The sequence below is a fragment of the Taudactylus pleione genome, unplaced genomic scaffold (assembly GCF_031769625.1).
Source record: "Taudactylus pleione unplaced genomic scaffold, aTauple2 ptg000446l, whole genome shotgun sequence".
Lineage (NCBI taxonomy): Eukaryota > Metazoa > Chordata > Amphibia > Anura > Myobatrachidae > Taudactylus > Taudactylus pleione.
The window spans coordinates 1730221-1743398 of NW_028284848.1; the positions used below are offsets into that span (position 1 = coordinate 1730221).

At 40.6% G+C, this 13178-nt stretch overlaps 1 protein-coding gene across 1 annotated transcript in view; it reads right to left on the reverse strand.

Annotated features, from left to right (window-relative positions):
- The window catches only part of KIF5B (kinesin family member 5B), a 66186-nt gene continuing 53008 nt past the window's right edge, over positions 1 to 13178 (reverse strand). Inside the window, exons 18-26 of the mRNA XM_088447963.1 lie at positions 8572 to 8633; positions 7505 to 7614; positions 7082 to 7183; positions 6798 to 6858; positions 6638 to 6709; positions 6460 to 6564; positions 6160 to 6376; positions 4341 to 4473; positions 1 to 2735 (exon numbers count right to left, since the gene is read on the reverse strand). Coding sequence (XP_088304089.1) covers positions 2729 to 2735; positions 4341 to 4473; positions 6160 to 6376; positions 6460 to 6564; positions 6638 to 6709; positions 6798 to 6858; positions 7082 to 7183; positions 7505 to 7614; positions 8572 to 8633 — 869 coding nt within the window. The 3' untranslated portion in view covers positions 1 to 2728. The remainder of the gene's footprint in view (positions 2736 to 4340; positions 4474 to 6159; positions 6377 to 6459; positions 6565 to 6637; positions 6710 to 6797; positions 6859 to 7081; positions 7184 to 7504; positions 7615 to 8571; positions 8634 to 13178) is intronic.

Below are 13178 nucleotides of genomic sequence, written 5' to 3' on the forward strand. Positions count from 1 at the left end.
TTGATTTTAAGTTTTTCTTTTATTTTAAACACAAATACATTTACAGCATGCAGAAAGTTTGACTTAAATGGCATTTTAACCGTCCCAATGTTGATGTGTATAATTGTATTGGAATTCATCCGCCGACACTTCTTACTGGTATACTGTATTAATGACAGATCATGTGCAGTAAGAGTCAATAGTTTTTAAATAATGCAAATAATTTAGTTGATCACCATGAATAAATAGACTAACAAATCGGATGTACTGTTTTACCATTTCCCATACAAAATGTGCCAGGAAAATACATGGAAATGAAAGAAACTAAAAAGATTTTCATGTAGAAAAAGGTCTAAAAAAAATAATTATATTTTAACAGACTAAAAGCAGCTACCAATTACGCTTGTTGCAGGGGAAAAGAAACACAACAAATTATGCTATTCCATAGTGTAGGCTTAAGCATGTTTATTTCAACCATTCAATTTCATGACAAAATCCTGATATCATGAAGTTTTGTTTAAATATTGAACATACAAATGTAGAAGACAGCAACAGAGGCACAAAGGAAAATATTCTGCTTCCTGTTAGTGTGATGTGCATTGGAAGGTCCCTGTGTTAGTGCACCTGTTGGCTGCACACAGTATGAATACAGTACATCAATGCACTCGGAACCAGTGACAACCACCACTGAGGCACTTGCTCCTATTGTACTGACAGATGGTCATTTTATAAGATATTGACTCCAAAACGCCTGCTCATGTAAATGTACTTTATACCTCTCACCATTTACACCATCTGAGACAAGCAACTGGACAGAGATAGATATAAAAAACAAAACAGGAAGGGGATTAGTGTTAAATGTGTTTTACAGCAGGTCAGCATTATCACTAAAGTTGTTAACTTGTCATCCCTTGTGATACTCAAGCTAAAGTCATGTAGCAAATTGCAGCCATGGAGTGTACAATGTAAACTAGAGGCATCCTAATATAATTCAGCAGATAACTGCAACACTGCTGGAACACACAAACATTTCACAGAGATGACCATTCTAAAACACTTAGAAGCGCAGTAAAAGCAGATTATTCCTTATTTCATTTAATTTACTGCAATAGAGACTAGATCATGCAATTACTTAAAGTGACCATCTAATGCTTACATTACATGTAGGAGAAAGGCTACACTTGGATTTCATGAGTTGTGTGCACCACAAATTGAGGTTATCAGCGCAATCTTTACAAGCCCCCTTTAAAGTGTATCCATTGCCTTCACACAGCGGAGGCGGCCAAATTGTGGGTTGAGCCAAAATTAATGAGACTGCAGTCTATCGATTCACTGGGAACTATGGAGGGACATGCTCATGCATACGGCTTCAGCCCACAAAGTGTAAGCGATGGGCATACTTTAACAAAAGCCAGTGGTTACAAGAACTTTTCAGTTCTCCAAGTTATACTTTTTGTTTTAGAGGTTTGCGCATTTAAAAAAAAAAAAATGTACATGAATAGAAAACCCATCACAATCAAAGTATACAGGATTATCTCAATAATAAATGTATGAGAATGCCTAATCATTTAGGAGGTAGAGTGTAAAACTAATGACATTTTAAACAGCAGAAATATGAATTTTTTGAAGGCTTAGGTCACACTTTCCAAACCCAATGCAAACTGGCACAGTGCCTCATAAGATAATGGAAGCCAGTTTACGTTTGCTTGCTGAATAAGGTCTCACTTGTGAATTACAGAAAAGGAGGTAAGTTTTTCAAGATACACTGCTGTCCATTGCATATCTATATATATATTATCATTCCATTAAACCATCTTTTCAAGGAATGTATAATCTTTAGTGAAATGGACATTTCAAAGTGGTATAATAATGACAATTGAAACATGAAAACACCCCAAAACACACTGCTACAGCCAGTGCAAGCTCCGTTTTACAGTAAAGTGATTAAATAGGCAATGACGATGCCATACACATTTATTAACAGAATGAAGCAGAATGTTTTCACAGCAGTAGAGTTGTGATACATTAGTGCTTGTGAACAGGACAGTCTCAATGTTTCTGAACAGAGATCCCATATCATATATAAAAGTTTTGCTCTTGTATCTTGTTACTGTACATTATTTAAACTGATAACCACTCAGCAGCAGATATAAGAGTAGCCTCAAGTACTGAAATCTTCAGTTTGGTAAGACTTCAGATCAGTGGCAGGTATTATAAAGCACACTTTAGTCGCTAGACACTGTTCAAACTACAGTATTTTAGCTTAGCATTGAAGTTAAGTGAAGTCACTTCAGAGACCAGCTTACTGCCCTTGTATAATGTAGCAGTAGTCTGTTAACGTATTTCAAAAGATTAACCTGGAAGTGTATTAAACCGTTAAAGTTTGTTCCATGTCCCCAAGACAAAAGATTTACATAATTGTAACTAGGTTCTACTTGACCAGTAACGTACATTCAAACTTGGCACAGAGCAGACTAAATTTAAGACATGGATAACAAACTGTGCAATAGATGGAGCTAGATCTTAAATTACATTTCATATGCAAATACATCAAAAGTGAACTCTAGTTTTGCTGCAAATCAATAAGAATTTGCCAAAAAAAAAATTGAAGGGCATAATGAAGAGCTGTACAGGCCAGATATAAATTACAATTTGAAAAACAATCCTACAATCCCCAAAAGGTAAGTGAATCCCAATAATGACGACCACCACTTGACACGTCCCATTTGAGTGGTACTCCAACGATCCTTCAGCAGCTGAAATAAAGAAAATAAAAACAAAGAAAAAAAAATCAACATCGTGCAATATTCAGATATTAAGGAAAACTACACCAAAATATATTTGTTCTGTTATCAGTTCTGTAATCCAATCCTTTACGAACAAGCTGCAATGATGCGGTGCTTTATATAATTCTGGAAAAGTAAGGAGAACCTGCAACCTTTTAAATTCCATTTTTATTTATTTATTTATTTTTATCACAGTCCTTTTCGTGGCACTGATACCAATAACCGAGTGCCATACATCAGCTCCGCAATTTCTCAACGCCAGTCAAAAACAAATCAGTGGGCATCCATGATCAGGTAATCGCGGAAATTGCGCAAATTAAAATTCCCCGACTCGCCAATCCTGATCATTTTTTGTCCTGAATTGGCAAATCAAGGAAATCCAACATGTTGGATTCCCTGACGCTCCGACCCAGGCGTCAGGGGATTGTGGCATTGCGTCAATAATTTACAGATGTATGGGTCCCATAATGGGGTGAGTCACGTTTCTATCTTTGCACCTGTACAAACCACGTTGCAAGGGGTGCAAATACATTTTATTTTCATGCAGGATAGATACAGCTATTAACACTGCAGCTTACATGTGAGCTAGGAATGGCAAATTATGAATTGGGTGCACTACTGTGAAGCACAATGTTAATTGTGGGCAGTACTATATGGCAAGTGCTGTGTCAAAATGTGAATTGGGGACACTACTGTGTTGTATACCGTGAGTTGCGGGCACAAGTGTGAATAGTGGGTACTGTGTGGCATAATGAGATAAGAGGCACTACTGAGTGGCATGTGAATTGGCAATATTTTGTGGCATAATATAAATTGGGACACTATGTCATCATGTGAATTGGGGGTATTATATAACAGTACATATTTTTTAACATTGATTATATAAAGGGTCATGTTACTTTACTTATGCAAATATAACTACATGCATCCAAAACATTTTCAGGAACCTACCCAAAAAATATCCCAGAGTGAACACTAAAGCTGGCCACACACTAGACCAACTTACATCCAACTTGTTGATTGGTTGGAATGAAAATCTGGTAAAGTATGGGAGTAACTGATGATCAGCAATTTGCTCCTAAATTGATAGAAAACAGATGAAAATGGTCGTCAGACAAGTTTGTTAAATGTTTGATCTAAATAATTTGTTCAAACAGTTTTTGTCCATTTTCCAGCGTTTGGGAGCAAATTGCTGACTGTCATTTACTTTCATTCCTTACCAGATTACCAGATCAACTAGTTGGATGGTTGGACAGAAAATCGTTACATGTGTATGCACCTTAAGTATTTATAAAATATATATCTGTGTAAAACTAGATTCAGATATATGTATAAATAAGCACAAGTGCCCTATATACTCCCTGAGGTACAGCAGTGTCCCCCAATTTGGATGAAAAAGAAAATGGTTTCTGTGCTAATGATTTGAAAAACCAATAGAATAAAAAACCTAAACATTTATTAGATATTTATATTAATAGGATAGAGACCAAAGTGCCATTCGAAATAAACACTAAAATTCACAAGCATCAATCAATATTATTCTACATATAGAAAATGGAAAAGGAAAAAGCTTACATCTTGTCTGGTTTCCCACTTCCACCACGCACAGCTACCGGCTGACTATTCTGAGGGAACACTGTCCCCCCACGGATTGCATTTGGGTGTGTCGGCGAGGCAGCTGGGTGCTGACCAGGACGGATAGGTTTAGCTATTACATAGAAGAAATAAAGGAGAGATTATAGTCTTGTGTGACAAACTGTTTTAATTAAGAGTGATCACAAAAACCTAACACATTACAGTAATGTATATGTCATAATGTTCTACTTTACTGTTACTAACCCGTATTAGACACGCATGAAATCTGTACTACAGGTAACAGTGTAGAAAAGGAGGAAAATGAAACAGTATGTCATTAGTTACTATATGTATCACTACCACTACTACACAGTCCTCTGTGCAAAATATCCCATAATTGTCCCTCATTAAGTCATGGAAAGTTTAACACAGAGAATCCAAATCATTTCCGCTTTACTGCTGGCAAGATTTTCATTTGTTCAGTCAAATAGAAGGTAATTTAAGGAATTTTTTTATCTTACTATGGGGGGTATCCAATTAGCCATGATCGGTGAAAAATCCCTGTTTTTAGCCGATGTTTTTTCCCCCCTATCATATTATTTTGGACGAAATTATAAGATATTTCACCCGAAATCACATAGGATCCGTGATAAGCTCTCAGACCTATGTGATTTTGCCATTGAGGCTGTGAAAAAACGTCACTTATCGTGGATTATTTTTCAGGACACATCAGGACCCGAAAAAAAGCCTGGATCAGTGCCGGCGTCAGGCGGACTTCGGGGTTAATTGGATAGCCTCGGGGGAACCATTAGTGCCCAAACAATGTTCAGGGCTAATTGGATACCGCCCTATATATCAAAGACTCAAAACGAGGAGGAGGTAGGAAAAAAAAATTAAAAAATTTAAATAAAAATGAAAAAAATTGGACTTTGCAGCTTGCGCCTACAGACCACCCCACATTGCTGGCCAGAAGTCTGACGCATCCGCTGCCCGTACTAGCACAGAACTCAATGGGGGGGAATTAAATTGTTGTTGTCTGTGGCTGTTAAGGTGTGTATCCACTTCCCGACTGTGAAACGAGAGCACGATTAAGACATTGTAATCATGCTGTCGTTTCAGTCTGTGATGTGCCTACACTGAACGTTCAGTCGTTCAGTGCAGGCACATCCATCATCCCCGTTGAACCCTACGTGATCATCAGGTTGACCAGCCATTTACGGGCAATGATAGATGTCAAAAACAACCAGCGGGCACGCAGCCAAATTGCGGATGATTAGCAAACGATTGAACGATAACAATGTCGTTATAGTTCAATCGGCCTGTTTAATCGCCTAGTGGATACACACCTTTAGAAATGGGCACCCAATGGATCAATTCAATTGTAGCTACGAACAGGGGTGCTAATGCCGCGGGCGCATTCATTTCTGCTTGCACCCTCCTGAGGTGTTGAAAAGCCCTAGTTTCGGGTGCGCTAACCAGGACTTTAGACTGGTTAAGCCGCTTTACGCAGCTAAACCCAGTTTAATGGGGCACAACATGTGCGAAAGGCAAAGGCGTCCGAAGCAATTGAATATTGCCCCCTGACCTTCCATCACTTTAGGCATGAAATTGTGAACGACAAGCAAATTGAATTCCCCCCATTGTTATGGTGCAGCAGCTTTAAATCACTGCAAATGTAAAAGTTTCAACTTTGCATCGTTTACCCGAAGGCAGAGGGCAGCCCTCTTCAAATACTCTGGCAGCATATAAAGTGGTGCCTACTTGCTCATAAATGAAAAAACAAAATTCGATAAACAGTTACTATCTACAATGGATTTACCAATCTGTGCAGAATGTCCCCTCCTAGCCATGTTCTTGGATCTCACAGCTTCTTTAATACGATCAACCTCCTGCTGATAGCGTTTTCTATCACGAGATGCGTTTTCTTTGGCTTCTTTTAGAGCAGACTCCAAGGCTTTAACTCGCTCAGCTGTAGCTCTAAGTCGTTTTTCCAGCTTTGGAAGCTCGCACCGCAAATCCGCATTATCACGTACCAACTACGAAGGATATTTTGTTTATTTCTGTACTGTCTGCACCGTACAACAGTGAATACAATTAGAGGAGTGGTCTCTCTACATACCTGCTTGTGGACCTTTGTGAGCTGCTCAAGGTTATTCTCCAGAAAGTTTATCTTCTGCTTCTGAGCTGCACTGCCCCCAGTGTCATCAGAGTCCATTTCTGCACTCTAGAAAACATATGCTCAGTCATAGGAACGGTCATAGATTAACACTAAGAAATATGAAGAGGAGATGGATTACCTTTTTAACTCTAGTAGTCAAATCTTGAACAAACAGCTTCCTGAGATTGTGCAAAGTCTGGAGCTCCTTAGCCTAGAATTATAGGTGGTTTAACATGAATCTGAAGTAAAATTGTGCTGTAAGAGAATGCAACAGTATACATCAGCAATGCTGCGCTTACCACGGTCTCTTCCAGTCCCTTCAGATCCTGTCGTGCTTGTTCTCTTCTATCCTGCATTACCCTGAAGAAATATTGCAAAACATTAGGGAATGTGAATCACAGCAGGACGGGTCTGAATGCAGGCCGCACTTATACTACATTGTACAGACCTCTGATTCCTGCCAATAGCTGTTCTTCCTATGTATAGTCTAGGCATCTACACATAGGAAGAACACAGATTTGGATCTATATCATTTCTCATACTACAGTAAAACATGTCCTGGAGCAAATCATCATGTACTCACGTGAGGTCATGCAGTTTTTTGCTCTTTTCCTGATCAGCATATTTTAACTTTTCGTGTTCTACTCTCAGTCGTTCCTGCTCGAGCATCATCTTCTGACTTTGGCTGCAAGAAGCAACAACGTAAATAAAACATTCCTCCATTGTCTTGATACTACCTGAAATATAGTTTACCTGCTTGAAAAAACTGTAAGAAAGATTATCTATGCTATATGTGGTGTTCGGTCGCCATAGAGCAATGGCCTACAGTTTAATAAGTGAAACATTGTATTATTTCGACAGAAAACAAATCTGAACATGGAACGGGTAATAAAGAAGTGTGTTCCCATTTTCACTGATGTCCATGGCTTGCCTTCCCAGCTTAGCCATCTGCTGCAAAACTACAGCCATATTTAAAGGCACAGGTGAGGCATTACGACAAACTTACTCTTGAAGCTCTGTGATCAGCTTCTCCTTAGCATCAACCTCATCCCGCAGACTGCTCAGCTGCTTCTGGTGAGTCTCCCGATGACTCTGAATCTGCTGTTCAACAGCATGCTAGGTAACAAAAACATTTTACTATTTACTAATACAGAATTATTAGTGCTAAAGGACATTTAAAAGATAAAGACATACATACACACACGTGTCCTTGTACATCTTTGGTGCAGTCACGCTAAAAAGCCCCTCTTGGCGAATATGTGTCTAAGTCAAAAGGTGATGTGACTAGGACGCATCAGCAGACTGCTGATTAATTTGATATGCAACACTTGTATATCTGTGTGTGACTGAGTCTCTGAAGCTGTATAGGAAGTGCTACAAAGTAGCGGCCACAGCTTTTTTTCATTCCAAGTTCCGTTGTGGTTCATATACAGACTCAGGGGTACACAGGTCTACAAGTGACGCATATTACATTATTCAGCACAGTCTGCTGGTGCGTCCTAGTCACATTGCATTGCTACTTAGACACATTTTCTGTTAAAAATAAACACCCGATGCTAGCAGAGCAACAATATCAGAGATATATATATATATCTCTATATATATGTCCAGAAAAGACTGCAATCTAGTCCATACAAAATGACATCAGGGGGTGCTCCTCTAGAGGCTCAAAGGCCCATTTCTATACAGTTAAAAAGCATTCACCACTTGTTGTACAAAAAGTATAAATCCATTACACAGTGTCAACGTTTCGGTCCCTAAGGACCTTTGTCAAGACTCACTGTGTGTGTGTGTGTGTGTCTCTATGTCTGCACACTTATACATTTTGTGCCCAACGGATGGGACATTCATTTTCCAAAGTTTTGCACCACTAACTATTCCATTTCTTGACGTTCTAACAAAACCCCAGTAAGAGGTGGGACATGTAATGGGTGGGCTGCCAATGAGATGACACGATGTGCTTACTGACAAGTATCAAGTTTAACTTCAGCATTTTTACAATATATTCCTAACACACTATCAATTACATGTGACAACTTACAATAAAATATATAAACCCTCATCAATACATACCTTAACTTCATTAGCAGTTTGTACTTTATTTAAATGTTCCTTTTCCATTTCATGTACTTTTTCTGTGAAAAGAAAAAAGATATAAGTTCGTCAATAATGCACAAAGCCTTTAATTTTACCATTATAATCTCAGTGATTTGATAAATACCATGATTAACAAAATAAAGAAGTTAGCAAGTAAACACAACAGTAATGCAAAATAGATTTTGATCGGCCACATCAGCTCGGATGAAGCCTCTTACGGCAACGCCTTTTACATTGTGAGAGTTACAGTAAGCACATGGAGTGGAGACATTTCTAATTAACTGTTCCACCAGAGAGACAGGTGTCCAACAGCAACTAGGTTACGACTGATGAAAAAGTAAAAGAAAAATGTCTGATTGGTTCCAAGAGCCTTTCCTGCAAGGATACTGGTAGAATATTGTTCTCAAATATCTATGGTCTTCACCACTCTTCATATCTGTCTGTGCTATCATCTATGAAAGACAGCAGATTACTGGAGATGCATAGCTAGGATATTTAGGGGTCAATCCAATTGCTTACTCCAGAAAAGTAACGTATGCACTGCACTATTTTATGTTCTCTTAAGCTGGGTGCACACCAGACAATATGTTGTCCGATCCGGCGGACCGGATGACATTGTGTACTCGCTATGGCGCCGACTATGCGCAGTCCCGCTGCTGAATGGCCCCCGCTATCGCTGTGCATGTACTTGCCTATGCCGGCATCCCCGCCGGATCCCACCGCGAACGACATCGTGCTTGGTACACATAGTTTAGTGTGTACCCAGATTAACCACTTCATGATTGGATGGTTCCCCAATTCATAATCAGACCAATTTCAAGCTTTGGTGGTGGACTTATTTCTCAAATTTTACATTTTACATTTTTTTTCAAGCTACAGAAGTGGCTGCATTTGGTAGTACAGTAGAATAAATGTAGTTCACCACATACTATGAAGGACAGCAACACTGGGCTATAGAGGGTCCATTCAGAACGTAATACTTAAAGTGCAAAACTCCCAAGTGAACTCCACCTTCTATATATCCCCTCTCTGAGTGCCCACAGGAGTAGAGAGTTTTTAGAAGAGCTGCAACTGCCCTGGAAGCAGTAATTTTTATCAGCAACTGCCACTGCAGTCAGTGTCTTCAATACAGTCTCCGGTTGAGGAGGTACCATTCATTCAGATATGCCACACTGCTCCTTATGGAACGGTCCTCTGAACAGTGCCCATGTTTTGTGAAGGAACCTGGGTGGAGTTGCTAAACCACAGACCACCTATTACTTTCACTTTGTCTGTTGTTCCTCACAGAAGCAAGTCTGCTATAAGAGACAGAGGGATATGGCATTTCCAGCTCACCTCTTGTATATCTCTGCTGTAGGGAAGTATTACAGAGAGGGGAAGTTTCTTTCATAAGTGGCTTAGTGCCCAATGCTCTGTTCCTCATCTCGGTTTGCAAGATTCAGTATTTTATTGATTGATACAAATAGGACAGCTGTAGTGTGCAATCTTTATCCTTAATTTCAAAGCAAAGTCTGGAATTATATCAAAATGTACCACAAAAAGTACCTAATGACACTCAGGTGTGACGGCCTTTGCATACTGTGCTAAACTGAAAAAAAAAGCATCCCACAGAGCCAACGTAGGCAAAATCTTAGGCCAAGTTTGTAACAAAGTTCTCACATCTCACCAAAGATCCTGGGGGTGTGGGCAATGGGAAGCTCCCTTCCACCTCCTCTGCAAAAACAAATTACTAAATCTGTTTGTAGAGGGCCCTTGGGCTCAGTAAAGACTCCACTCGAGGAGCCAGACTAATCTCAAAGTGTAACAATGTCAGTCCAGGGTCTTGTTAAGGTTTCCTAGGATTCTAGAGTCCGCTACTCCTGCGATGCTCGTCATACAGGCAATTATCACATCAGGCAGACAGATCAGAGATGATCGGATGGTCGGGAACGAAGAGTCTTCCAACATGCCCAAATGATCCGATCATTGGTCGGCCACATCCGGCAGTGTATGCCCGACATTTCCCGTTTCTTCACAGGGGAGCAACAGGAAAATCTCATCTCCCCAGGGGAAGAGACCAGATGTTGTGTGGTCATACACTGTGAAATAGTATGGCCAATACCTGCTGGTCTCAGGCAGTCAGATAAAATGTCTGATAAACATTTCGTCTGACAATGTATGCCCAGCATAGGCACTTTGAAATATCAGAGCCCTCCAAGGAAACAGACTGAGCTGGAGTTTGGAGAGGCTACTGCTAAATCAGACATGAATGATTCCACATGCTTTCTGGACCATTCCAATAAACAGCAAGATGCGAATGATCTAGCATGGGCTGTGTGACCAGCACAAAACGTTCAATACAAAGAAGAGTCAGAGGTATCTGACAATATGCTTTAAAAATAAAATAAAACAAAAAAAAACAATTTCCTTCTAAAGATCCGTTCAGTGGTACTATGTGAACTGTGAAAAAAATTGAAAGCAAGCTACTAATAAGTCAGCGGTTTTCAGGCCCTTTTTCCTGCTCACAAAAGAGGATAAGGCTAAATGTTAATCTTGACCAGAGGTGGATGCTCCAATAATGTGGTTGTCCAAGACTACCACTATATCACTAAAATTACTTGCTGCAGCCCTAAGAGACAGCTCAGATGGGTTTTGGTCTTGCTGCAGCGTAGGTAAAGCAAAATGTGATTAAAAGGGCAGCCTTCTGCTGCTTGTGGAGGACAGTTTAGAAGAAAACAAATATGGTCAGCCCATAAGATACCATCAGACAGTGCCACAGCAATGGTATACATCAACAACCAGGGAGGCATAAGGAGCTGCGTTGTAATGAGGAAAACAAGATCATGTTTTTTGTGGAATTAACTGTTCCTGCAAAAGCAGCAGTGATCATTCCAGGAATGGTGAATTAGGAGAGAGATTTTAGGAGCATGCATCTGGAGAATGGTCCTTCAATCAAAGTTTTTCAGCATATTGTAGAGGGATGGGGGCTCAGCCAGATGTCAATATGTCTGTTGAACCACAAGGTGGAGCATTTATACTCAAGAACCAGGGACCCACAAGAGTGTATGGTAGACTAGACTATGTAGCAATAGTTCCCAAACTTTTTTGAATCTTGGTGCCCTAGACCTAGAGTATCAGTATTTTTTCATGGCACCCCAAGGCATAAAAGTTTCAAAATTAGAAATTCTCCAAAAATTATTAAATTGTGATTATAGATCATCCTTGGCTTCAGTAATGTGGTGGTAGACAGGGTTGTAATGCTGTTTGTCCACCCATTTTATGATTAGCAGCCACCAGCTCTGGTTTTTCCTTATCCCAGAGGTTAAAAAATGTGGTCCTCAAGGCACCCCAACAGTTCAGGTTTTAGAGATAACCATGGTTGAGCACAGGTGGTTAAATCAAAATGACTCCGGCACTAATTAAGTCACCTGTGCTCAATCTCTAAAACCTGAACTATTTGGGAGCCTTGGGACCTAATTTGGTCCTGGAACACCAACCCGTGGCACCCTTGCAAGTGCCCCTCAACACCCCAAGGTGTCACAGCAACAAGTATGGGAACCACTATATAGGTTCCATTTAATCTAATTTATCTGTTCCCTCCAATGCTATCATGCATTCAAAAGGAAGTATAGAGCGAGGGTGTTGAGGTGCTGTTTGTAGCACCAGACTGCCATGATATATACATATATTCTCCATGTCCGTTGTGATGTCTTCCTCTCAGACATGACCTGTTTCGTCATCAAGAATTAACATGTCAAGATTTACCGGTGGGGCTATTGAAGCCATGAGTTTTCAGGCAAAGGGACTGCCGACCGTTATCGGGACCATTCTCAAACCTAGAAAGTCCATCACGGCAAAAATCTGAGTTTGCAAGATTTGTGTCCCCTGGTATGAGAAGATCCATTTAATTAGCCCATTTAATGTCAGAGGTTTTGTAAAATAACGTGAGACCCTCCATACAATCCAGAATCGGTATGATTTACTGCCGGACCCATGCCCGGCGGTTGGAATCCCGACAGCGGCATCCTGGCAGAGTAGGAAATCCCAATAGTCAAAAGGTAAGTATATACTAACCTGTTTCTACCCCCTAACCATCCCCTTAGGGGTGCCTATCCCTAACCTTCCCCCCCAGTGCCTAAACCTAACCCCCCCTTTCCCGCCGCCTAAACCCAAGTCCCCCCCAGGGGTGCCTAACCCTAACCCCCCCCTTCCCCTAGTCTAAACCTAACCTCCCGGGGGGGTTCCTAATCCTAAATCCCCCCCCCCCCCCCCGGAAACCCTAAACCTAACCAAAGCCCCCCGCGGCTATCCGCATCCGGCATCCCTTTGATCGGGATGCCGGGCGTCGAGCTCCTGGCGTATGTCTAATGACAGGCGCCGGCATATCGACGCCTGTCTTTAGACCCTTGTCGGGGATATGATAGTCGGGAAGCCGGCTGTCGGGATTAGGTCCACTGGCTTCCTGACTGCATACCTACAATCCTTCCATAAGCTCCTTGGGACTTTGTGCTGATGGCATTACAACAACCCACTTTAAACTCTGAGTGGGTGTTATTAAAATTTCTTACAGCGAAAAGATGTTTTTTTTCTTTGACTCCTGGCTA